The 25,006-nt window shown below is 38.6% G+C and overlaps 1 protein-coding gene and 1 long non-coding RNA gene across 2 annotated transcripts in view; both read left to right on the forward strand.

The window, feature by feature from the left end:
- The window catches only part of LOC111563809 (F-BAR and double SH3 domains protein 2-like), a 47,998-nt gene extending 31,913 nt beyond the window's left edge, over window positions 1-16,085 (forward strand). Inside the window, exons 11-20 of the mRNA XM_023263071.3 lie at window positions 790-906; window positions 3,017-3,115; window positions 5,353-5,505; window positions 6,812-6,946; window positions 7,061-7,144; window positions 9,865-10,048; window positions 10,128-10,351; window positions 12,398-12,608; window positions 12,698-12,762; window positions 12,909-16,085. Coding sequence (XP_023118839.2) covers window positions 790-906; window positions 3,017-3,115; window positions 5,353-5,505; window positions 6,812-6,946; window positions 7,061-7,144; window positions 9,865-10,048; window positions 10,128-10,351; window positions 12,398-12,608; window positions 12,698-12,762; window positions 12,909-12,992 — 1,356 coding nt within the window. The 3' untranslated portion in view covers window positions 12,993-16,085. The remainder of the gene's footprint in view (window positions 1-789; window positions 907-3,016; window positions 3,116-5,352; window positions 5,506-6,811; window positions 6,947-7,060; window positions 7,145-9,864; window positions 10,049-10,127; window positions 10,352-12,397; window positions 12,609-12,697; window positions 12,763-12,908) is intronic.
- Window positions 16,086-17,718: 1,633 nt separating this feature from the next.
- LOC129350434 (uncharacterized) lies at window positions 17,719-19,095 on the forward strand. Its single transcript, XR_008603825.1, has 2 exons — window positions 17,719-18,752; window positions 18,867-19,095. It is a non-coding gene; the product is annotated as an uncharacterized LOC129350434 (long non-coding RNA).
- Window positions 19,096-25,006: the final 5,911 nt, after the last annotated feature.

A 25,006-nucleotide genomic window follows, 5' to 3' on the forward strand; every position in this document is an offset into this window, starting at 1 on the left:
TTTGTGATGGTGTCTCGATGCATGCTGGACTTAATTGCTAAAATGTTCACCGTATACGAAATAATACATAAGAGTTGTATTTCTGCTTGTTGCCCTGCCCTACAGTGGTCAAAAAAAATCAATGTAAAAGCTTGACTTAGGTTTATGGACTGCACAGATGCTTTTGGTTTTAGAAAATTCAACAATCCTTGTGGTGCCACCTGAAAAGATGCTTTTTATTGGCCCCAACAACAAGCCTCCATAGACTGTGTAGTGAAGCTTTGCTCTCCAGTGTTTGTTTTTTTTCTTCCTCCCTCTTGCATAACTGTCAGCCACCTGAGGTTTCTTTACATTACGAAACTGTGCCGTTCATAAACGTAAAAGATGAATATGTTTCCTTATTTTCGTTGGCGCTGATTTTGAGACAAAAGCTCTATTCACGTCTGTCCCACAATGCACTTTTTTAGCTTGGCTCGTGTAATATGTAAAGAGGAAGTTGACACATTCAGGTAGCAGACATGATAAACAACCCACACTGGTGGGTCTCTCACTGGTATTTGGAAAACAACAAGGGTCTCTTAGTAGGTCACACAGCTTATTAAAGTGGCATGAACATTTTTAGAGGAATAGTTGTGTTTCTGTTGGACATAATTTACAGTAAGAAGTGTAATTATTGAACGTATGACCGCCAAATCGGTCTCTTTTTGATTTGGAATGAAACCTGATTATCTTCCTGCATATGTCAGTCATTTAATTTGCGGGATCCCAGATATTTTTGCGTTAATTTCCCTCATCTTTCATCTTTGGTAGGTGATGCAGCTGCAGAAGGAGAGTGGAACAGCGGAGGAGCACAGTCTGGATAAGGAGGCGAGGAAATGGGCGAGTCGCGTGGCTCGAGAATACAAGAGCATCATCCACACACAGAGGGTGAGAACCGCTGTTTATTTTATGTATTTCTATTGGCTTAATTAGGACAGTGCACATTATTAAACACTGCTTTCGGCTGTTTTTCTTCTTGTTTTGATCTCTAGCCCTGTAAAATGTCAGAAAGTAAACCTGAAAGAAGAAGAATATAAAATTGTAATGACAGGAGTTCATTTACGTGCATGCAGAGCAGTAATAAAAAGAGAAGAGCCTATTAATGATTGTTTAAAAGCTCATGTAGACAGCCAATCAGAGTCATAGAGACTATTATATGTACGGCATTAAGAGAAGTTAAGAGGACTTTTGATAAACAGATGTCTATCAGTTGCTTTTAAAGCAGAGAAGTGTTTAAAGGTCAGTGAGGCTGTTTCAAGAGATAAAAAATAACCTTCCACTTTGTCCTTTGGGTCTATTAAATGGTTGTTAGGCCATAAATCATTTAATCATCTATTAAACAAATCATATTTTCCCCATACAAGGGCATAGCAGCAAGCCAGGATCCATAATGGTAACAGTGGCAAATATTAACTGCTGAAGTTGAACCATTATCATGTTGTACCAGGTGATATAAATATTTCTATACCGTATTCACTATAGAACCTTTTATTTTGTTTTTAGATTTTGTTATAAAGCGTGAAATAGGCAGCAGTAACAGACACAGACTATGAGATAGAAAACAATATGCCACGAACTCACAATTAAACTGAAACAAAGTTGTGGAAAAGTTTTTATCCAAAAGCAGTCTCCTAAATTTCACTTTAAAACAACTAGAACTGTTTACAGCCATAAAAATAGACCAAGATCAATCCAAAACAATAACTTGAACTGCAGGATAGACTTTCTGAAATACCCACAAATAGTCGAAAATATTGAGTTTGCAGATGAAGCAGCAAACTAGTAAATACCTAGTTCAGGGTAGACTTCAAAAAAGTTAAGTTAAAATTTATCAGCGTAAAGAAGAGCATAAACCTCATGGTTTTGTTTGATAGATTTACACAATATACAATAGAAGAAAAGCATCTGTCCAATGGAAATTTTACATTTTTAACACTAAACAAACATCAGTGTTACAAGAATGTAAAAACACAGACGATGGGACATTTTGAGTTTTGCTATCAAAGGTGTATGTTGTTATATAAGTTCTTTGGGGGTATTTAAATGCAGTTTTTCAAAGACACGGTGAAGGGAGGCTGGAGAAAGAGATTATGGAAATGACCGACCAACCGGAAATTGAACCAGGAACTCGCTGCTACTATTAAACTATTATACGTTTGTAGAAACTGCAGTTCCATGTCATTTAGCTTTGGAGTCTGTATTGTTCAACCTCTATTAATCAACATTTTGTCAAAGGTGCACTAGTAAAAGTGTGCGTAATTAGCTATTAGCAGTTCCTGTTAACAGTGTGTTCATCAAAAAATGTGACAGCTACTAATGGATTACTGAAGAAAACTTAAAAACATGATCATTAGGAAATGTGTGTAGTTATATTGTCATTTATCTGATTTCTAAGTGAATTTCTTGCCGTTTATTCACGTTGGACATCAGAGAGAATGATAAAGTCTGGAATGATAAACACTAAATCTAAATATGTATGTCTTTTCTTGGTTTTTGGACTTTAATCCAAGTGGAATTTAATACAAATTGCACCTGTTCTCCAAAATACAGTGATGTGCAAGTGCCTCGCTGTTACAATATATTTTTTCCAGTAATCTGGACTTTGATTCTTACCGTACAGTAAAAGATATGGGTCAGCTTGATATCAATAAACCTGGAGATCATAAAATCAGCCACATTGTGCACAGAAAACGTGATGAAGCAACATCCCACAAGATAAGAGCTCATCCTCCCCGCTTCACATCGGCCTGTTTTCCTGATTTATTGCTCAGGTTGTGGTAAGATAAGTGATTGCAGCTTCATCGCTGACATATTTCTCGTACGTCAGGATCAAACACACTGTTTCCAGTATGTCGGGAAATGAGTCACTGTCTCCATCAAATGTCTTCACTTAATGGCTTTACTGTTGAACGGTTTCCATTCCATGTGTTCCATGCACTCTGGATGATAGTTGTGTTTGCCTGCTGTTGTAAATGCGAGTTTATGATTTTGCTCTCAGGCCCTGGAGGAATATGGGACGCAGGAGTCGTCGGAGCATAACAACAGCGAGCTTGAGACCAAGATGGAGGTGGCCAGGCAGAGTCTTCGGAGGGCAGAGGTAACATTTGTGTTTCAGAAGTGAACTTCTCTGTTTTCTCCATCAGTGTCCTGTTACCGCAGACGGCCCCAGTGCTCCACCTGCTGGACAAAAAGCTGAACTGATAATTGTTTGATTCATACAGTGCAGAGTCAAGCTTGTTATCTATTCAACAGTTAACGTTTGTTTTTAGCGGGGCTTACAGCTTCGTGAAAAAGCCCCATGATAGATTTTTAGAATAAAGGGAATTTAAAAATATAAAACTGTGACAGCAATTGTTCACCACCAACAATTTTCATTGGCGCTATTTATTTATTAGCTATTTAATTGACTTCCTCTTGAGATTTTAGTGCATCTCTGCTTTTGACAGCAGAGGAATTGTGTTTTCAGGTTGTCCATCCATCCGTCTCATTCTTGTAAGCATGATGTCTTCGTAATAATTGGATAATGTTCATTTTGTCGTTTCTTACTGTAGGATAACGTTACTTTTAAACTGACAATTCATGAAGAAAACCATATTTTCTTACTGAATTGTCAGCTTAAAAGTAACATTATCCTATATCTTAGTAATGTCTAGAGAACAAAAGATATTTATCCATAAAAATTACTATACAAATAATAATTGAAATAAGCTACTGGATGCATTTTCTAAAATACCCACAAAGAGGCAATGTATTTAGAAGTTTTAAATCTAAATTCAGAAAGTTTCTTGCAGATGAAGGAGCAAACTTATACCTGGTTCAGTCTAGACTTTAAGCATTTCTTGTAACAAAGAGCATAAACGCTCACTTAGTTTGCGTAATATAAAACGGAAAAAAGGCATCTGTCCCAGGGAAATTTAAAGTTTTTAACACTAAACAAACATCAGTGTTACAGGAATATGAACACCCTGATGATGGGACATTTTGAGCTGTACTATCAAAAACATATTGGTTAAAAGTTACACTATTTTGGGGGGCATTTTAATGTCTTGCTTTTATAGAAGGGGTGAATTACCTCAAATCTGGCACAATTGTTCAGTTAGACTCCGTCGTCAGTGTTCGCTGTTACCTCACAAAACGTCTTTTTGCCCATAATTCAAGAATTTTGTGCTAATTATGAGAAAAATTCACATAAATGCTTAATTGTGTTCATTTAGTTTTATTTATATAGCATCTCTTCACAGTGTAAGTTGTCTGAGAGCACTTCATATAGTAAATTTGAGACATATCATAGAGAAAACCCAGACAAATTCAACTATTTCCTTTGAGCAATTGCTTTTACATAGAAGAAACCTCCAGGAGAACCAGGCTCGGGGTAGTACAGACAACAAACAAGTGATGACGTTTTCTATCACAAAAAGATCAAACTTTACCATGACATTGTGACATTCTGCAAAAGCACTTCTCTGGCCGTTATTCAACACTATGACTGAGAAGATTGTGGCTATATTTCACATTTGGTCAGATACTGAATTAACGAATTTAATCTTAAGTGTTCACCTTGAAACAGGAATGATTAAAGATGTGTGTGAAACTTTTAGAAGCTGTGGCTTCTTTGTAGCAACATGAATATTTGAAGCACTGTCTGCTGTCACAGCTCCAAATTTGTAATCAGAACAGAAGTATTGCAATGATACTACAGAATCAGCTTTATTGGCCAAACATGTGAATACATACATAAAATCTGACTTTGATTTTTTTTTTCAATCAGTCAGTTTTAAAACATTTAGGTCTTTCCTACATATTTTCTGAGTCTGGACAGACAAGGATGCAGAGTGCAGCTTCACTGGTTTGCATCGTCTTTTGTGTTTGTCATTCATTTAAAACAGAATAAACATAAACATTGTTCTTTCTGGAAGTTAGGTCTGAAAATGTTTGCATTAAAATGCACATTGCTTTTGCTGATCACTTGTCAGATTGATTCCCCAACAGTTAATGGCCAGAACATTGATTTAATGTTCAATTTATACTAAAATCTTCAAACAGAAAATACAGTGTTTGGTTTGTTTTACACATAAAAGCATTAAACACAGTCTGACTGGAAATTATTTGAATCCCTGCAAATTCTACTTAATTGGTCTGAACCAAAACCAAACAGGCCAAATGAACCAAACTAAGTTGAAGAAGCTAGAAGAAGGAACATAAATGCAGAACAGCTACTGATTCACTCACCATAACAACAAATGATAGGTCTTCTAAAAACCCCTGTCTGCTTAACTGGCCATATTTCCATGTGTATACTTTTCATCAACTTTCTGATTTATTTTATTCTGGCAGACGGTGAAAGTGAAAGCAGAAGCCCGTCTGGACTTGCTGAGGCAGGCGGGAGTCGCCGTGGAAACGTGGCTGAAGAGCGCGATGAACCAAGTGATGGAGGAGCTGGAGAACGAACGCTGGAATAATCTCAGTACCCATGATCCTTCACTGTCTGTAAGAAAAATACTGGAGCAACGTTGTAGTTTTCAAATTCATTCATTCATTCAACCTTTACTTAAATCTCAGGGAATCATTGAAGGCTCATTTACAGTGATGTCGAGAGTTCAGTCAGGATAAAAAAGAAGACAATCAATGAGACAACAAGGATAGGAACACAGTTATAAACAGTCACAGGGCTCCAGACTAACTTTTTCACTTGTAGCACTGCTACAACCAACCTTCTCATTTGGTTACACCTTGTCACAGACAAAACACATCACTTGCTGAACATCTGCTTATCAATAGATACGACAATTTACCGATGTTCCCTAAACGCCCCACATTGCAGGCTGCTGTAGCTGCTGCTTGGTATGAATGGAACCGAGTGATATTTTTCTACATGCGCTCTTTTCTGTGAGCGGAAAAAACAGCGAAGACCACATTTTTAAGCCTAAATACCACAGTAGATAGTGTTCCTGTAATGATTCGAAGCTAAAGTCATTATTGTGATTAATGTTCATTTAATTTTCCGGCCCTACTTCTATGTTAGCCATTGTAAGTGACTGAATTGCTTTTTTTCCTTCACTGGTTCAGTATCTTCCTGCCTTCACCTGCCCTCTGATCATCAGGTGTGCCTGTCAGACCTTTCTTCATCCGCCTCCTCTTCCCTCATTTTCTTTTTAAATAATCAGCTACACATCACTTAATCTATTTAACACACATCAACTAAACGCTCCAGGCAAGGACAGACTGACAGAGCCACCAAAGTTATAAGAGTAATATAGCGACACCGATCACCGACACGATCATCATTCACTTCCACGAATGTGACCAGCTGAGATTTCAACTCGCACACTCAAAAAAACGTTGCACATGTGACCCTTTTGCTCACAGTCTGGAGCCCTGAGTCACATTAAAAAGGAGTGTAGTCTATAATCGTGGATTTAAAATGGTCAACAGATAGAGCTGCACCAAGCTTTAATGTTTTCTGCAAGATGTTCCAATTACATTCAGCTGAAAAACTAAAAGCATTTTACCAACTGCAGTGTAGACGCGGGGGACTTTAAGTATTAGCCAACCGCTTGAGTGAGTTGAATAGTTATTTTGGGATGCTAAAAACAATAAACGGAAGCCAATGTCTGTCTCGTCTTACTGCTAGAGGCAAGCTAGGTAATGCTAGAGACCATCCAGATGTATAGCTCCCACAGTAAAGTCCAGATAATTTCATGTCCACAGAATCATAAACATCAGGTGTAGTTCTGTTTGGGTGAAATGTTTTGTTGCCGTGTCACACAAAGTGTTGTCCGTCATATTTCTGCAGGGAACAGCAGATTTGGAGCGAGAGGACGAGGAGGAGATGGAGGACAGCGGTGAAGTGTTGGACGACAGCAGCTCCAGCCCCTCCAGCACCCTGAAAAACTATCCGCTCACCTGCAAAGTGCTTTATTCCTACAAGGTAAGGACAGATGGCGTATTGATGCTGACATAGCCGATAGATTTAGCCACCATGTTTCTGCAGTGTGATCTTATTTATATGCAAGCAAAATTCAAACTAATCTGTTGTTATCAGGCATCTCAACCAGACGAGCTGACCATTGAGGAGCAGGAAATCTTGGAGGTCATAGACGATGGAGACATGGAGGACTGGGTCAAGGTACTCTTCTTCATTTCCACTTATTTGAGTTTTGCTGTCGAGTTTGAAAGCTCGTTCAGGCTTTCCCACAGCAGACATTAGTTTCACAAGGCTGTGGAGTGATGACCAGCTATTGCACAGCCAGTTCACATCACACTCAATATTTACGTTACATAACTGCTACTGACTGTTAGTGAGTAGCCCTGTCGCACTACAGGACTGAATTCTGTCTGCATTGTATTATCTTTCTCTAATTGTATCCATGTTAGTTGAAAGTTTATATATAAGGTAAATTTAAGGAGCATCTTGCAGGTTGTGAATCAGTGTGTGGGAAGATAAAGCCTGAACATATTTTTTATGTCTATATGCAAGTTACATTAACATTGAGAATAGTTTTAGTGAATATATCGGTAGAAGGATGCTGAGTTTTGAACTTCCAGACAGGAGGCCTAGAGGAAGACCAAAGAGGAGGTTTATGAATGTCGTGAAAGAGGACATGAAGTTAGTTGGTGTGAGAGAAGAGGATGCAGAGGATAGGGTTAGATGGAAGCAAATGATTCACTGTTGTGACCCCTGAAAGGAAAAGCTGAAAGGAAATGAAGAAGAAGATTAACATTGAGAATAGTTTATGAGACATTATATTATTATTGTACCCACCTCAAAAAATACAGCTCGGCCATGACGTCAGCCAAGCTAGGCTGTGTTTAACAATCTAAAACATGAATCATAACAGCAGTTTCGACACTAAAAAGGTTCAAAAGGTATGTTCATATGATAGGTTTATGATTGCAAGTATCAAAGACAGTAAGAGCAGATTAGGATGAGGAGAAATAACAGCTGTCAGCAGGAAAAGGCTTGCAGCATTATGAGGAGTATCAGGGGAGACCGAGGCAACAGCTATTACCTCCACACAGTCCCTACTTAGACATCCCACCTGTAACTCCCTATTATCTCTCATTAACAGCGTAGTACTGAGTAACATTGTCTAAAAGCAATACTACACTTGGCCATGTTTTCAATAGAGATGCAGCAGCGAAGTCTCTTCACCACACGACTGGCTCAAGCATGATAGCAGCTCTTTTATGGACTGAATGTCCCGACAGGCTGACACACAGTGATTGATTAAAAATGTTAAAATGCAAAGTAAAGACAAGCTTCCTAAATCACAATGTTGTACTGAGGCAAAACAGTACACTTAAGTTGTCTGTCATGGATTTACCCTGGAAACTCTGTTGTCCTGATTGGTTTAGAGTAATATTAGGAGACAACATTTGTTCTTTGGATTTCAGAGGTGGCAGATTTGGAAAACTAAAAGCCAGTGCCCATTTCCAACTTTTGATTTTTTTTACGAGTTACCAAGTGATAGTATATACAAACATGGCAGCGTAATCGGCTGTTATTTACTTATGACTGTAGTGTGTGCAGGAAATGTGTCAGAAAATGTTGTCAGAACAAAATGCATTTCTGATTTTAGACTTCCGATTTTCCGTTTAAGTGTCTTATCAACTTGTCCTATGAACAGGCTGCATTGACCTGTCTTGCTACATGTGAAGTCTGCATACACTGAGCGATTAGAATCAGAATGAGAAAAAAGCTTTACTGCCAAGTGAGCTCACACACACAAGGAATTTGTCTTGGTAACTGAAGCATCCAGTACTCACGAAAAGTTAATTAGACAATAACCAATAGGTTGATAGGTAGGTTCTTTAGTGATCCTGAGGGAAATTCAAGAAACGTATTAAACATACAGAATATATAGAAATAAGAGATAAGAGCAGAACCCACAGGGGATATAGAGATATGTAAAATATAAAGGCATAATTTTGTGCAGAATGTGTTTACTAGAGGCCAAAAACTGTGTATGGTGTGCAGATAGACAAAACAATAGTCAAATAAGAACCATGCAAAATTAGTAATTTATTACAAAAAGATATTAAAAATAGCTTCAGCCGGGGGCGCCCGTATAGCTCAGCAGGTTAAGCGGGCGACCAATGTACAGGGGCTGGTCCCCGACGCAGCGGCCTGGGTTCGATTCCCGCTCGTGGCCCTTTGCTGCATGTCTTTCCCCGACTCTTCTCCCCATTTCCTGTCTGTCTCTCACTACACCTATCAAATAAAGCCAACAAAAGGCCATAAAAATAACTTAAAAAAAATAGCTTCAGCCATTTTGCACGTTACAAGTGATCTATGAACAGGATGAAACTTTACAGGTGAATAAATAAAAGTGGAATTTACACTGCAGGTGAAGATAGGATGCACTACAAAAACTGTGTCATTATATTTACATAATACAATAAAATAAATGACAATACTGCACATGAAATAAAGTACTGCGGTGAAGTTATTTATCTTGATTTGTACAACTGTATTTGTTTATTCAACACTGGAAGTGCCAGCCTTCCATTATCACAGTCATTGTTTTGTACATATTTACACCAGATCAATCTGTAAATGTCTTAACGTGACTGATTTTTCACAGTTTACTCAATATTTGTGCGACACTTCTGTCAATGAAATAGGAAGTGCTCTTCTAAGATGCATTTTTACATAGAATTTTTTGCACAAAGTTGTAACATTAAATCTTCAGTCTTTTTTTTTCATGCCAATTTGATCCCCAGTTTTTTCCCTGTGCTTTTTTGTCTATGAGGTCATAAATCACAAGCCTCCATCAACACCCACCGTTTCCCACAAGCAGCTTTTCACCTGTTGTCGCTGTCTATGTGTATTTTCTGCATTTCCAGGCCAGAAACCGCAGCGGTCAGGTGGGTTACGTCCCGGAGAAATACTTGCAGCTGCCTTCCTCCAACAGCCTGCTGAGTATGCTGCAGTCTCTGGCGGCGCTGGACGCCCGATCCCACTCCTCCAGTAACTCCACCGAACCCGAAACCGAACTCCCGACCGGCTCCGTCAACGGAGACTCCAGCGGTGAGAACGCCTCCGCTGACTAACAGCTGTTCACGTCCTGCTTTGCTTCGGTTCCTCATCTTTTCTTTGTGTGTTTCAGTGTCGTTCGCGAAGGCCTTGTACGACTACGCGGGACAAACGGACGACGAGCTGTCGTTCCCAGAAGGCGCCATCATCCGCATCCTGAGCAGAGAGACTCACGAGGACGACGGCTTCTGGGAAGGAGAGTTTAACGGCGTCGTCGGCGTCTTTCCTGCCGTTCTGGTCGAAGATCTCACCGGTGCCAGTGAGAACGGAGACGGACAAAGAGACAGCAGTGCACAGGTATGTTGCCGTTAACACTTTTGAGAAATATAGCCACCAAATGTTGAGATTTTATCCAAAAAAATGACGTTTTTAATTACTTGAACGTATAGAAGTTTTGATAATCAGGTAATTCTGTCCAAAATAGTCAATGGGGGCTGAGTAGTAAGCTAAATAACGATGTAGGCTTTGTTTAATAATACATTTTTACCACCACAGGACCAAACAAGTGCATCACATGATCAGGCCACATCATATTTTTATTTCAAATGTATTTTTTCACAGAATAGGAACATTTCATGTCTATTTTCCTGATAAAAGGGTCTTTTCTCTTCTCCCAGGCTTTCTCCAGGATAATTCAGGATTTAAATATGATGAAACAGCGGAGTCTATAATTAACCTGTGAAATATGTTTTTATTCAACTAAACAAGTGTTTCCTGAAAAAAAACAAGAGAAAACAAACTAATTTCCTCCATTGTTCACGCAACACATTGAACACTTTCCTTCCTTTAGGTTTTATGATAAATGCATGTTATTGTGAGATAGAATCCTGTTTAATCCTCTGAACCTCACATAGTTTCTGGATGTTTTTTGCTCAAAAGTTGAATCGCTTTGAATATTTGTGTCACTAAAAATGAAAGAAAATCGAATCAATATGGACAACATTTTTCCAAGTGCCCACAGGTGTTACCAGTGCTGGAGAAAAATGACTCTACCTGCTATAAAAAGGCTTTTTGACTTGGTTTAATTATGTTTACAACCTTTCCAACGTACGTTTTATTTTCCTTTCAGTCCCTCTTGTCCTCTCCTCTCTGCTCTGTGGAATCACAGCTTGCAGTTCACCTGAAAAGTCACAGAATTTTTATCACAAGTCTGTTGTTCACGGCTGAGTCCAACATGACTTCTCAGTTCTGTTGAGGAGTATAGAATATTTGTTTTTTGCAGAATCTGGTGCAAACAGTTCATTTTTGTTGAATTTTTGCGTTAGATATGTAAAATGGTGCCAGGGCTTCAGACTAGCTTTTTCACTAGTAGCAGTGGTGCGACCAACTTTGTCATTTGGTCACACCTCCCACCTCGTCACAGGCAAAACGCATCACTTGCTGAACATCTGCTTATCGATACACTACAATTTACTGATGTTCCCCAAACGCCCCACATTGCAGACTGCGGTCGCTGCGGTGCTCAGACAGGTGTGTGACCAAAATTACTTTGAAAAGAGTTAAACTAGGGCATTCTAATGTCATATTTGTCCCAGATGGAACAGATGATTTTTCTTCTACATGCGCTATTTTCTATGAGCAGAAAAAACAGCGCATGTAGTTGCACTTCGCATTTCACGAGAAGACCGCAGCGACACCAATACAACTTAATTGTCGTCATGCACTAGTACAATGCGGCCACTTTAAATTTTAACTGGCACGTTCTCAAATTATGGTCACGAATGCGACCTTTTTGGTCACAGTCTGGAGCCTGGATTGAAGTGATTTTGATAAAATAAGACAATGTTAAGTGTTGTAGAAGGTCGAGAGAGTATGAGGAGGCCGACACAGAGAGACACACATGACTTAGGTTGTGAGTAAGCTTTACTGACATCAGGAGAAGAGACACCAACAGAGCAGCAGTTCATGCAAGCAACGCCAGCATCAGATCTGAGGATTCTCTGATCTTCAGGTATATACTGTAGTTAGGAGAAGGGTCAGGTTGAGATTACAGACCAATATGGAAACAGACTCACTTGCTTAGTCACGTCAGAATAGACAATATCTAACCCTGACCAGAGCAGAGAGTCCTGGCATACCTTCCTCCTACAGCGTCTGCCTGTCTGAAGATAATTTGAGATGATGTCAGCTAACAGCTGCAAGAAAATACCTTAGAAAGGGGAAAGAATGATTTTTTTTCTCAACATTCAGCTTATTTTCAGTTAGTTGTGTGGATGAAATTGCTTATAACATTTTTTTTCATTTTGACAGTTTCTGACTAAGGTTTAGGAGCTCAGAAGGTTCAAATGTTTTGTGCAAAGCTGCAGTTTGTCACTGTGTAAATCCGTCTTTGTTGTGTTTCAGGCTTCGCCCTCCACTTTGGCGCAGTGCGACCGCTCCCCTCGCAGCCCCTTCCAGCCGGGTCCTCTCCACAGCAGCCCCCTCCAGACGCCCACCATGTCCTCTCCAGCATCCAGTCCCTGCAGCGCCACGGCCTCTCCCATTGGCCGACCGCCCTCCTATCACAACGGACATCACAGGCCGCCGCCAGCTCCACACAAAAGCCCCTTTCACAGTAAGATCCGCCGGTTTGTCTGCACTGAAGTAGCAGTAGTGACGTAAAGGTAGTTAAATGATCTAATCCGTGTCCTTTGGCCCCTTCAGGTCCGGCACAAGGCTCCCCTCAACCCCCCAAATACCCAGAAACTGGCGCCAGCACCATCAGACCTGTGAGTAAAAACACTTCGGAGGAGTAATCACAAACACCTCTGAAAACACATCAGGTCGATCCATCTAAAAGTCGTCGAGTAATTTCAGTTTGAACCGAAGTGTTGAATTTTCAGCCTCGTTTCCGTTAACTGGTGGATGTTTTCAGGTCCGTGCTGCTCCTCCGCCCCCAAAGCAACATCCTCGAGGGCAGGTGAAGCGGAGGGAGGAGGTGGAGATCACGCTGGTGTGAAGGCTTCACCCCGGTTCGAACCAGCCGGAACACAAACGCACTCCCAAAGGAAACCCAAGGAAACTTAAAGCCCCTGAAGACGCCTGGAGGCCGGAGAAGCCCGACACTCAGAGCTCAGAGGGTCAGTGTGCTGTGGAGGAATCTTGTGCCTTTCTAGTTTCATCTCCTGGTTTCTCTCACTGCTTCGCCTGATAAACTTCCTGTCCTGCTCTTCTGCCTGGACAGGAATCATTTTTGTCCCGAAAAATAGACTGAACATTCACAGACATGCTTTCGCCCCGGTCATTAATAAAATAATAACTGTACTATGATATATGTGCAGAAAAAATACAGTTTAAGGTAAATGAACATTATTAGACACAGTCATTTGATCTTTTGGGAATTATCCGTTTTGTTGCAGAGAATTAAATGAGAAGATCAATGAAACCTTGACAGTCAGGAGGTGATTAGCTTGGATTAGCTTGTCTTAGCTTAGCACAAATGAAAATGAGGAAAACAATCCACTTGGTTCTGTCAGATTATATAAAAACACCTCTAAGCTGGGGCAATAAAACAATATCCCCTTTGTTTAAAGGCTTAGTCACAGCAAAAAGCAAATAGTGAATCATTTTATTTTATTTTCATTTATGTTGTGTATTTTTATACAGCTGCTTTTAGACAGGAGTCAGCGGTACAAATAGATCATTTTAATCAGGTGTGTGTTAAATTTATTGCCCTATCAGAGACCCAGTTAACCTGGAGGGCTTTTTTCGCAGAAACACACAAGTTCTTATCACCTCTTTTTCTCAGCTTGCTGTCAGCTTAAGCTGCATTTGCACCAAATGCGTGTTCCTGTCAGATCACGTTGTATTTCTGGTGTTTAGCTCGCAAACACTATGAGGAAAAGTCAAGAAGCTGCTGCTGTGATCGCTCACCAGAGTTATAGAGTCTCATTTTCCAGTTCTTACAAACCATTTTGATACTTTTTTGGCCTTTAAACCTGCGGAACAAAAACATGTTGTTTTTTAGCTGGGTTTAGATCAGGTAAATACAGATGCAGCTTCACTCAGCTTCGTATCTCGCAGCCTGAGATCTGCATCATTGTGTTTCAGGTTATTCCTCTTGTAGATGTGACCTCTTGGTTCCTCCTGAGTCATTTTCCACCAACTACACTTTTCAAACATCATGCAGCCTGAACTGAAGCACAAATATCCATGTCATGTAGAAAATATTTAATGCAGATTTTAACCCACGATTGCTGAGAAAAGACTGAAATTCAATATGAAGAACCAGATTTTTGTGCTTTTTCCAGGATGTAAACACATTAGTGAACATTGGAGGTTTAAGTAGGTCTGTTATGAGTTTTGACAGAGCCAGCTGTTTAAGCTAATCACCTCCTGGCTACAGCTTCATATCAACACCTTCTTAAAATAATGGCCCAAGTTATTTTTTCAGAAAACACAAATAACTGAACCTTGACCTTATACTACAGCGGTAGAATCGCACGATCTGTTCTACTGAGGATGTAGTTGATTCTTCGAGCGGTGGCCAACATCATGAGGAGAAGAGTTAGGCAGAAAAAATCTGTTTAGTTCTGCCATTATTTTAGGAAGTTACAATATTTTACTCTCTGCAAGAAAACAAATAAACCTTTTCCCCCAAAATGTTAAATTATTCCTTTAACCGACTCCCAACCACAGTGACTCAAATGTCAGAACAGCTGCATTGTTTCATGAGGTTGTGGATCTCGTAGTTAAAGTACACATTTTCATACAAGATTTGTTCTAAATTAATGTTTTAGTAATATTTCGCCCGTGTCCTCCCGCCCCACCAGTTGTGTCTCGCTGCGTGGCGCTCTCTCTGTTTCTACAACGCTCGGATTACTTCTATGCAACAGAGCTACACTCGGCAGCATGTTGTGAGGCTCCGACACAAAAAACCAAAAGCCTGGTTGTCTCCGCGCTCGATCAAAACGCCAGCACGGCCGAGGCTGGTCCTCTCCGCCGTCTCTCGTAGCCGTACACGGTTACACAAACAAGGGAAAAGTGGCAATTTTTAGCTGTGATTGTTTTGTCAATAGAAACGATCAAAGTAATGGATCCCTCGTTATTCTTTTGTTTTTGTTATTGTCGTTTTTAAAACCCTTCTTCTCGTGTTTAGTTTTCTTTGCACCAAATGCAAAGATAAAGTTTAAGGGAGAAACGTAGTGCATACACACATAGTCTAACTTTTTTTGTTGTTGTAAAATAAAGATCTAGAGATGTTATTATGACACTAACGAAGCCAGCATCGGTGGCTGGTGTCGGTTCGTCGAGGTTGCAGTTAGTGACAGTTTACACTGAGGTCATGTGCAGTTTAAACACGCCTTTATATTTAAGGAGGAAACCATCCTGAGCTGCTAGCTGTCCAATTCAAATCTATACTGTCATAGTGAAGCACTTTTTGATGTCTTCTTATTCCTTTTCAGTATTGTGGATGCTACGTTGTTTGTTCAATATTTCTTGTTTGACGTTTGTTTACCAGCTGTATTGGTATGAATACTTTCCTTTTATCGGCTCTTGTGTTATTTAGCCTTAAATAGCCATTGTAGTGTCTTTGATTGAGATTGAGATATGACTCTTTGATCGTATTGTTTTTGAAATATAGTTTACAGAGAGCTTGGAGATGGATATCTGTACAAATAATAGCACAGCTTTTTGTTTTCTTTTTGTTTTATTTTTAGTGTTAGGATATAAGAAAAACCTATTAAACCATAGTTGAATTTGATCAGAGGAAAAGAGATATCTGTCAGCCATGTTGCTGTGTTCTCGTTGATCTCCTTGAGATCTGAATGACATCAAACTTATTTTTGAAGTTTGCATTTACCCTGTTGTATTAAAAAAATAAAAGAAGAAGATAGTCGTCAGACTGAAGTCTCTTTTCCATTAGAGAAGTTGTTAACTTGCTACTGGTCCTGATTCCACGTAAATCTGAAATTCAGTGAAAAAATGCCCATATTTTACAACGTCAGCTCCGCAGAGGCTGCAGAGCGTCGTATTTACACACCAGTGGATGTTTAACTGTATTTATTGTGTACAAATAAATGTGAAATAAAGATAGCTTAATGGAAAACAAGTCTCTGCTTTAATCGTGTTAATTTTCTCTCCTGTTGTTTTTGTTTTTGATGAGTTCTGCTGCTTAAAAGCACTAAATGAATTTTATTTTCAGAGCTTATACCTATCTCTCTGCATGGAGTTTGCATGTTCTCCCTATGCATGCGTGGGTTTTCTCCAGGTGCTCAGCTTCCTCCCACAGCCCAAAAACATGCTGAGGTTAACTAGTAATTCTAAGTTGTCCGTAGGTGTGAATGCAAGTGTGATTGTCTCTATATGTAGCTCTGTGATAGACTGGTGACCTGTCCAGGGTGTCCCCTGCCTTCACCCTAAGTCAGCTGGGATACACTCCAGCCCCCTACGAGGATGAAGCGGCATATAGGTAAGTGTACGTCTGCTCAGTTTTATCAGGTGAAGCTTAAGAAGAGCACCCTTTAACTAAATTGGCAGTTGATGAAACTTTTAAAGATTTGTTTATTATAATTTCTTAAAGATTAATGAAAGTTTGGAACAGTGGCGGTTTAACTATTATTGCTAAATATTTGTATATTATTATTTATTACTCTGTATATTAAGATTTACAGTGATGGACACATTTGAGAGGTTTACAGATGTGACACAGCATTGGATGATTGCATGATTAAAAAAACACTTCATCTGCTCTCCATCTGTTTTAGTCCATTTTAAACTTTTAACAGTCACTTTTAAGGCTTGCAGGGGATTCACTCACACTTACTGCTGACATCGGGAGCTTCCTGAATGCAACCAAACACCATCTATTTGGTCATTTCTCGAGAAAACTAAAAGGTGACGAGAACTTTTCTGCCTCAGCTGTAAAACAACCTGCCAAGGAAGATGAGGGAAGCTAAATCAGTGTCAAACTAGATTTTATTATTAGTTTCTGTCTTTTCATTGTGTTTACTACAATTTTTTATTAATTGTATTTGTTTATTGCGCTTTTTAATGTATTTTTAAATAGTTAGACATCAACAGAGGTATTAACATTTAAATTATGTATAAAAAAGCATGAAATAAAACAAACTGACTGGTTTTTAACTGAAAGTTGTGATAAAGCATCTAAATAAATTTGTAATTGTGTGTTTACGTGATATCAGAGCGCCCTCACAGTGTCCATATTAATATTACCTGCAAATGTTTATTGTGCGGTTACTTCACTGATAAATGTAACGTTTACTTGCATTAGATCTGCAGAATTTACATTAAAGCTGTTTGCAGCAGGAAGTCTGAACAGTTTTATGCCTCACACAGGACACAAACATCCACATTTATCAGCTGCTGCACATTTTAATTAGTTTTAAACTGTTGCAAAAGTTGTCCATGAAATCAAGAGTTTCATATTAAATAAAGCAATTTTTGTTGTCACAACACATTGTGCATTTTTTTTTAAATACATGGATTTAGTGTAATAATACAAATAAATTGGCGTCATCTGGCTGCTTTCATGCTACAGCTGCACGAAGATCAGTTAAGGTGATTATTATAATGAACCATTAACCGATCATCCTGAGGACCATGAACGCATCACAGTGAAATTAAAACGATCATTACCGCCTCTACTCGTGTGTTTACACTTTTTTTTTTAGTGTAACACACCGTCAATTTACAAATATTTACTCCTCCAAACCTATGGAGGACTAAAAGTGCCAAAATTAAATAAATAAATACATCATTAAATAATTAATTAAATATGTCATTAATTAATTAAAATTGGAATTAAATATTTCATTAATTAATTAAAATTGGAATTAAATATTTCATTAATTAATTAAAATTGGAATGAAATACTTAAATGTGTTATTAAATAAATATATCATTAAATAATTAAATATGTCATTAATTAATTAAAATTGGCATTAAATATGTCATTAATTAATTAAAATTGGCATTAAATATGTCATTAATTAATTAAAATTGGAATTAAATACATAAATGTGTTATTAAATATGTCATTAATTTATTAAAATAACAATTATTTTAAGTAAAAAACATATTTCATTATTTCACTATTTAATTAATTATTTCATGGTCCTTGCGTTGCAGTGGATCATGAATTAATTTTATCTGTCAACCTCGCCCGTCAAAGTCGGTGGGCGGATCCTAACACCTGATTGGTTACCCTGCACATCAAGTCAAGGCAAATCGATTCCAGATAATGGATTGACGCAGAGCTTGTGAACACATTCCGATACACTGGGTGGCGCTATTCACCTCTACGTTGGTTTGGATACTCAATAAAACAAAACTTTATTAGCAACCGCTAAAGACTCGGTCCTCTTTCCCAAATGTTGATACATGCGGTGCAAGACAAATTTTCCTTTAGCATTTCCTTTAGCATCTACTCGGCGCGCCACGGCTCGTCTCGGTTTAGTTGTTTTTCCATTACATTGAGTACCACCTCATCGTGGGTTGAGTCGTCATAGCACGGTGGCCCGAAAGTCCCTTACCGTCATTTTTGTGCGACACAAACGCAATGCAACAATGTACATGGAGGCGATAGTACACCTGCTGCTCGGTCTGTGGCTTTCTGTCAGATTCAGAGTAACAGAAGAGTCGGAGAAAGCTGAGAGCGGCGAGTCGAAACACTCAGGAGACACACAGGAGAGTTTGGGAGGCGATACAGCAGTATCAAGCTGAAGACAAGAGGATATGAACGAGACGACATATAAGGGTAAGCTAATGCTAGTTCGCTAGCTATCGTGTATCAGTCCTGTGAACGACCCTGTAATGGCTGCAGTTTGTCGCTATTAGGTATTAAAATATGTATGCTGTGTATGTGTTTCAGATGCTCTCTGATGAGACTTCATGGGATTTACCTGAAGCAGCAGCACATGAGCCTGCAGTGGCACAAGGTGTAGAGGAGGAGGACAGAGATGTACAGGATGCACTGATGCACTACGTGTCATGCAAAAGTTAAAAGTTGTTCTTCTTGTTATACTTCTGTTTTTCTGTCCCCGGACCGCTATTGTTTTCTTTAATGCAATTCTGACAATAAACTTTTGTAGATGTGTCTATGCTATTGTTTGTTTGTGAAGGTTAGCAAGATTAAATAAAAAATTAAACGCCAAAACATTAAAACAGCTGTTTTAAGAAAATTCCAGTTTGATAAATCAGTATTGCTTTGGTGTAATTCAGTCACCAGAATTATGAACCATAAAGGAGTTTGTGTTAAAACATGTTAAATCCCATTAAACACAAATACATTATTAGGGAATATAGAATTGTTTGGTTCAGACTGTTGACTCTTTTCCTACCAGTGTCTTAACAGACAAAATGAAAAGTTATGATGCAATCACATAAGTCACAAAATAGTTTATTAGTCAGCAGCAAAATCAAAACTATTTACAATGTGCAAAGTACAAACTGTGGTGGGCCTCTCCTACAGTGGAGGGCTAAAAGTAAAACTATATACAACTACAGGTGCTGGTCATATAATTAGAATATCATGAAAAAAGTTGTTCATTATTTCAGTAATTCCATTCAAAAAGTGAAACTTGTATATTATACTCATTCATTACACAGAGACTGATATATTTCAAATGTTTATTTCTCTTAACTTTGATGATTATACCTGAATACTAACAAAAATCTCAAATTTGGTATCTCTGAAAATTAGAATATTGTAGAAAGGTTCAATATTGAAGACACCTCTAATCAGCTAATTAACTCAAAACACCTGCAAAGGCCTTTAAATGGTCTCTCAGCCTAGTTCTGTAGGCTACACAATCATGGGGAAGACTACTGACCTGACAGTTGTCCAAAAGACAAGCTTTTTCGTGATATTCTAATTATATGACCAGCACTTGTAAATCTCAAGTCTATGGGAGGTGGACTCGCTCACACTCGCCGGCTGCCACTGCCTACCCAGCTACCCCAGCTGCCCCAGCACACCCAGGAATGACTGGTTGAAGGCAGTATTCTGGGCCAGCTTCATTCTCTCTTGCCTCGCTGAGGAGCAACCAGATGTTCTCATCATGCTGGGCATGACTCCACTCCTCCTCAGCCTGCATCTCCACAAGTACGCTAGGAAGGTCCAATTTTCTGTGGCCCCCTTTCCTCTTGCCTAGACCAAAGACAGAAAAGTGATCAGAGTCAGCTTTAATGGCCAAGTAAGTACACAATATACACAGAATTTGGTTTCGGCTGTTGGTGTCATCCTAGGAATATGGAAGAGAATAATAAAAAATAAACAATAGAAAGAGGAACAGGGAGGAAAAAGAAATAGTAGTAAAATAGAACACAATATAAACAGAAATGTACAGCTAGACTGGAATGTATGAACACATTAGCAAAATGGTAATTGCTATAAACACAGTAGTGGCGATTTTTGTGTACAGGGCACTGTAGTCCAAATGTCCAGGGTGAGTGGGGTCTCTGATGATGTTTTCTGCAGTCCGTACTATGGGCTGTAGTCTGTTTCTGTCCTGCTGTGTGGTTGATCCAGAGGTGCACAGGACAGATTGTATGACTGCAGTGTAGAACTGGATCAACAGCTCATGTGGCAGGCCATGTCTCCTCAGCTGTCGTAGGAAATACATCCTCTGCTGAGCCTTTTTCAGGAGGTCCTGAGAGATTGTAGTCCCCAGGAGCTGGAAGGACTCCACAGCTATGATGTGATGTGTTTAGCCACCCGTCCATCCATTTTCAATCATGATCATGTCTTTGATACTTTAATAAACTTCTGGCACTCTTCGCTTTAACCAAAGCACAAGCAGTAACTGCTCCACCACAAACAAAAACGACGTGGTGTGAACTTCATTTCATCCTGTGCACATTTTGGAGTTGCTAAGAAGAGCTGTGTTTTCTCATTTTTATGTATATTTTCATTCAGTTTCACAGCTACCTAGTGACTATAAGAAGAATGGTTGCAATACTACACCGCACCAGAACGTAAATTAATTAGAGTGACTTACTTGTTAAATCAATAGAAAATAAATGCAGCTGCATGTGTTCTGTTTATGTGTCACTGTAGCTACATGTAGCTTTCATCAGGCGTTCCTGAGCTGGCTGCTGCACAGTTTGCATTTACACCTGCCTCAATTCTTGGTCATTGGTCTCGTTGTTCTGATCATGCTTGCAGGCATTTACACCTGTAGTAATAATAATACGAAAATCAACCATGCTCTCTGTTTACCGTGTCTTACCGGTGATAAGACGTTGCTGTGACGTGCTGGTGTCGGTGTCCGAGCTGGTGCTGGAGAGGAGACAGGGCAGCCGGGGGCTCCGCGACGGAGGTGGAGTAGGCTTCGCATGTGGAAAGGGATTCTTGAACAGAAATAAACACTCACTCTAAGTACAAGAAAAACACGGCATGCTGACTGAAGTATTAGCTTCTGAGAGCTAAACGTTAGAAACAGCAGCACGAAATACAAGCAGAGCACGGAGTTAGCGCCGATGGCTAACTAGTTATCTTATTGTCTGCTACAGGAGACAACGACGTTACTTTCTAAAAATACTTGTTTGCTTAAAAGAAGGTTGCCACCAATGGAATAAATGATGTATAAGTTTCTTGAAGTCACAAAACACTCACCGTCCTCGAACGTCTCCAACAATGCAGCGGCTGAGTCTCCCTCCTGTTGCTCGCCGGTGCGGTGCCAGTAAATAGCTTCCATTAAACCTCTTCCAACACCTCCTGGTTGACCCACGCCGGCCGTTGTGGTCCTGGGTGGACCGATAGTCATTTTTGAGCTTTTTCAGCTTCTCCCTACACTGCTTCTGTCCTCTTTATATACAGTCTACTGTATATGTGAGCGGCCATCCGCTCAGAGACCTCCTGATAAACTTTCTCCGTCCAGCTCTCTCTGTATTCTTTGGTCCGCCACCAAAGACAAAGTCTCGACCTCTTCATTCACCCACGGTACAGGTCTGGCTGTCACATTAAAATTATGAAGAACAGAGAGTTTCGTGAAGAGCAATGCACACCGTCGCTGTTTACAGTCATTTTTTAATGCAGGATTTTGTTTTCGTGCTGAAGTTGCTCTGTGTCGTCACTCCCTGTCCAATCAGTGGCCTGCACTATGTAAACGCCACATTATCGGCTCATCTCAGCTCGCTGGGAACCTCAGCCGAGAAGGTGCTGAAAATTAGTCCGTATGGAAACGCTCGCAAACAAAGATGAGACGAGCCGTACCGTGCCGAGTAGATGCTTGTGGAATCGCGGCTAAACAAAGACGAGCGGAGCCGTGCCGCGCCGAGTAGGTCCTAAAGGAAAAGCGCTCGACACTCCGAGCATCGCTGCAATTTGACAGGCTGGTAATCCACAAAGAACGTGATGTTCCAGAACTTCCCTCGGTATGCCAAACGCCCTGGTCCCTGTGTGTGCTCCTGTTGCACCCTGGTACCAGAAAACCGGCGGAGTACTTCCTCTAAATTTGCAGTCACTCTACGGTCAACATCTTGGTCGGAAAGTGCGGAAATAACTTCAACAACGTCAATAAATTCCTCTGCTTTACACGCTACATGCTCGCGGTAAGCAGGTCCTGCTTCCACATACTCTGCAAGGTCTAAAATATCTCTCACCAACTCTCTAGAAAGTTCACAGCGACTCTCCCTCTACACAGCCTCCATGTTTAGAAAGACTTCTACTTCCGGTTTCAAGGCAGACAAAAGCAGTGGATTAGACTAGATTCACGTTAGTCCCGCCCACGGACTTTGACGGGCGAGGTTGACAGATAAAATTAATTCATGATCCACTGCAACACAAGGACCATGAAATAATTAATTAAATCGTGAAATAATGAAATATGTTTTTTACTTAAAATAATTGTTATTTTAATAAATTAATGACATATTTAATAACACATTTATGTATTTAATTCCAATTTTAATTAATTAATGACATATTTAATTCCAATTTTAACTAATTAATGACATATTTAATTATTTAATGATATATTTATTTAATAACACATTTAAGTATTTAATTCCAATTTTAATTAATTAATGACATATTTAATTCCAATTTTAATTAATTAATGAAATATTTAATTCCAATTTTAATTAATTAATGACATATTTAATTAATTATTTAATGATGTATTTATTTATTTAATTTTGGCACTTTTAGTCCTCCATACAAACCTGCCTAAACCTTTAAAGTAAATCAGATTATCATAAATCCAATGGATATAAAATCCCCGAAGAAAATTCATCTTCTCTGTCAAAATGATTTGTTTATAAAAGTCAGTTTCAAGTGAATTTGAGTTTTATTGAGCGCTTCCTGTCGTGTTTAACTCAGATTCAACTTTTTGTTCGCTGCAATAAACACAAAAACGCATCTAGCCACACAATAAGAATGAAACAAACACTTTTGCTTCAGCCAGTTATTATAACACAGTGTTTTGGTTCCAACAAAGACACGCTCAGCTGTTTTATTTTGAAGGGACAGCAGCAGTACATCCGGGTCAAAGCGCCGCGGTGCTTTGCCTCTTACGCCGAAGAGTTTCATCGAGTGAAACAGAAAAAGCAAGGCAATTACTAAAAAAAAGCACCAAATTGTACCGACTGAACACTTATACTTTGTCAAGCGACACATAAAGAGATTTCACCTTAATTTATTCTAGCTTTAAAGTCGTTATTTTTTGCTTTAATTATATATATTTTTATAATTATATAAATATATATATGGATTATTATATAATTAAATATGTGTGAATAATTTAATTTTTGCTTGTCATAAATCCTTTCTCTATAAATCTAAGTTTAGCAGAAACAAACTTTGATTTAATTTATTTTTAATAAGTGACGTAGTGAAGCAGAGGAAGATGGAAATATTAGCTCAAATGTGTGTTTGTACCACAACTGGATGATAATAAATGTGGTTTATGTTAAAACTTTAAGGAATGTCACAATAAATATATTTGCGCTAATTACGCAAAATATTATTTTTAAATTCAAAATAAAAATAAAATTGTGTGCTTATAATGCAACAATCTTTTTGTATGTATTTTATATAACAGTGGAAGAAGTACTTTATTTTTTTCAAAGCTAAAGTACGAATGCAGCTGTGCAAAAGTACCGCTACTAAAAGTATAATTTTTACTCTTTTTTTTTTACTGAAATGTAGCACAAAATAATATTGTGTCTCACATTTGTACAAGTAATACCACTGTAATATATTATATTGTGTGATATAAGAAAAAGAAGTCGTATGTGTGAATAATATAGCGTATAATGTGCAATTAATGTGTAATTTTATCTCATAAATGTACTGTATCATGTAATCAAAGCACATTTCTACACAGAGGACCAAAGTATCAAGAATCAAGAAGAATCAAGAATCTTTATTGTCATTGTGTTTCCTCACAGCGAAATTACGATTGGTGACTCCCAGCAATAGATAAAAAATAGAAAAAGGCACACTGTATACAAATAAAATAAAATATACTGAAAAGATATAAATATGTAAACAGAGTTAGTGCACAGTAAACAGATATTTAACATGATTTATTATTATGTATCTATATTAAGTATTGTTGATTATTAATAAAGCATTTATTTCTGAAATGTATCAGGCAAAAAATGAGTGCTTGGTTGTCCTGTGATGGAGTGGTGACCTGTTCAGGTGAACTCTGAGGTAGATTGCTCGCTCAAACGGTTTATTTTTCCTATTTTTTTTTCTGCTGTTTAAGTGAGTCAGTTTTTAACTATTGTATAAACTTAGTTTTTCATTCAACTATGTACATTTTTTTTTTTTTTTAAATTAATTTAATTTTACTCCGCTGTGTTTTGTATTGTATCTTTAATTTTCCCGGTAAATCACTTTGACTAACCTCTGTGTTTATAAAAAGGTGTAAATAATTCGACAAAACACAATTGATTTTTAGTCTGATACAGCTGTTCGAGGTTTACTTTTTATCTATTTTTTTTAGAGTTGGGTGAGTGTTTTATTTTGTCAACACCGGACGTCGTGTATGTAACCGCGGC

This window comes from Amphiprion ocellaris, chromosome 14 (assembly GCF_022539595.1).
Source record: "Amphiprion ocellaris isolate individual 3 ecotype Okinawa chromosome 14, ASM2253959v1, whole genome shotgun sequence".
In the NCBI taxonomy this organism is placed as follows: Eukaryota; Metazoa; Chordata; class Actinopteri; family Pomacentridae; genus Amphiprion; species Amphiprion ocellaris.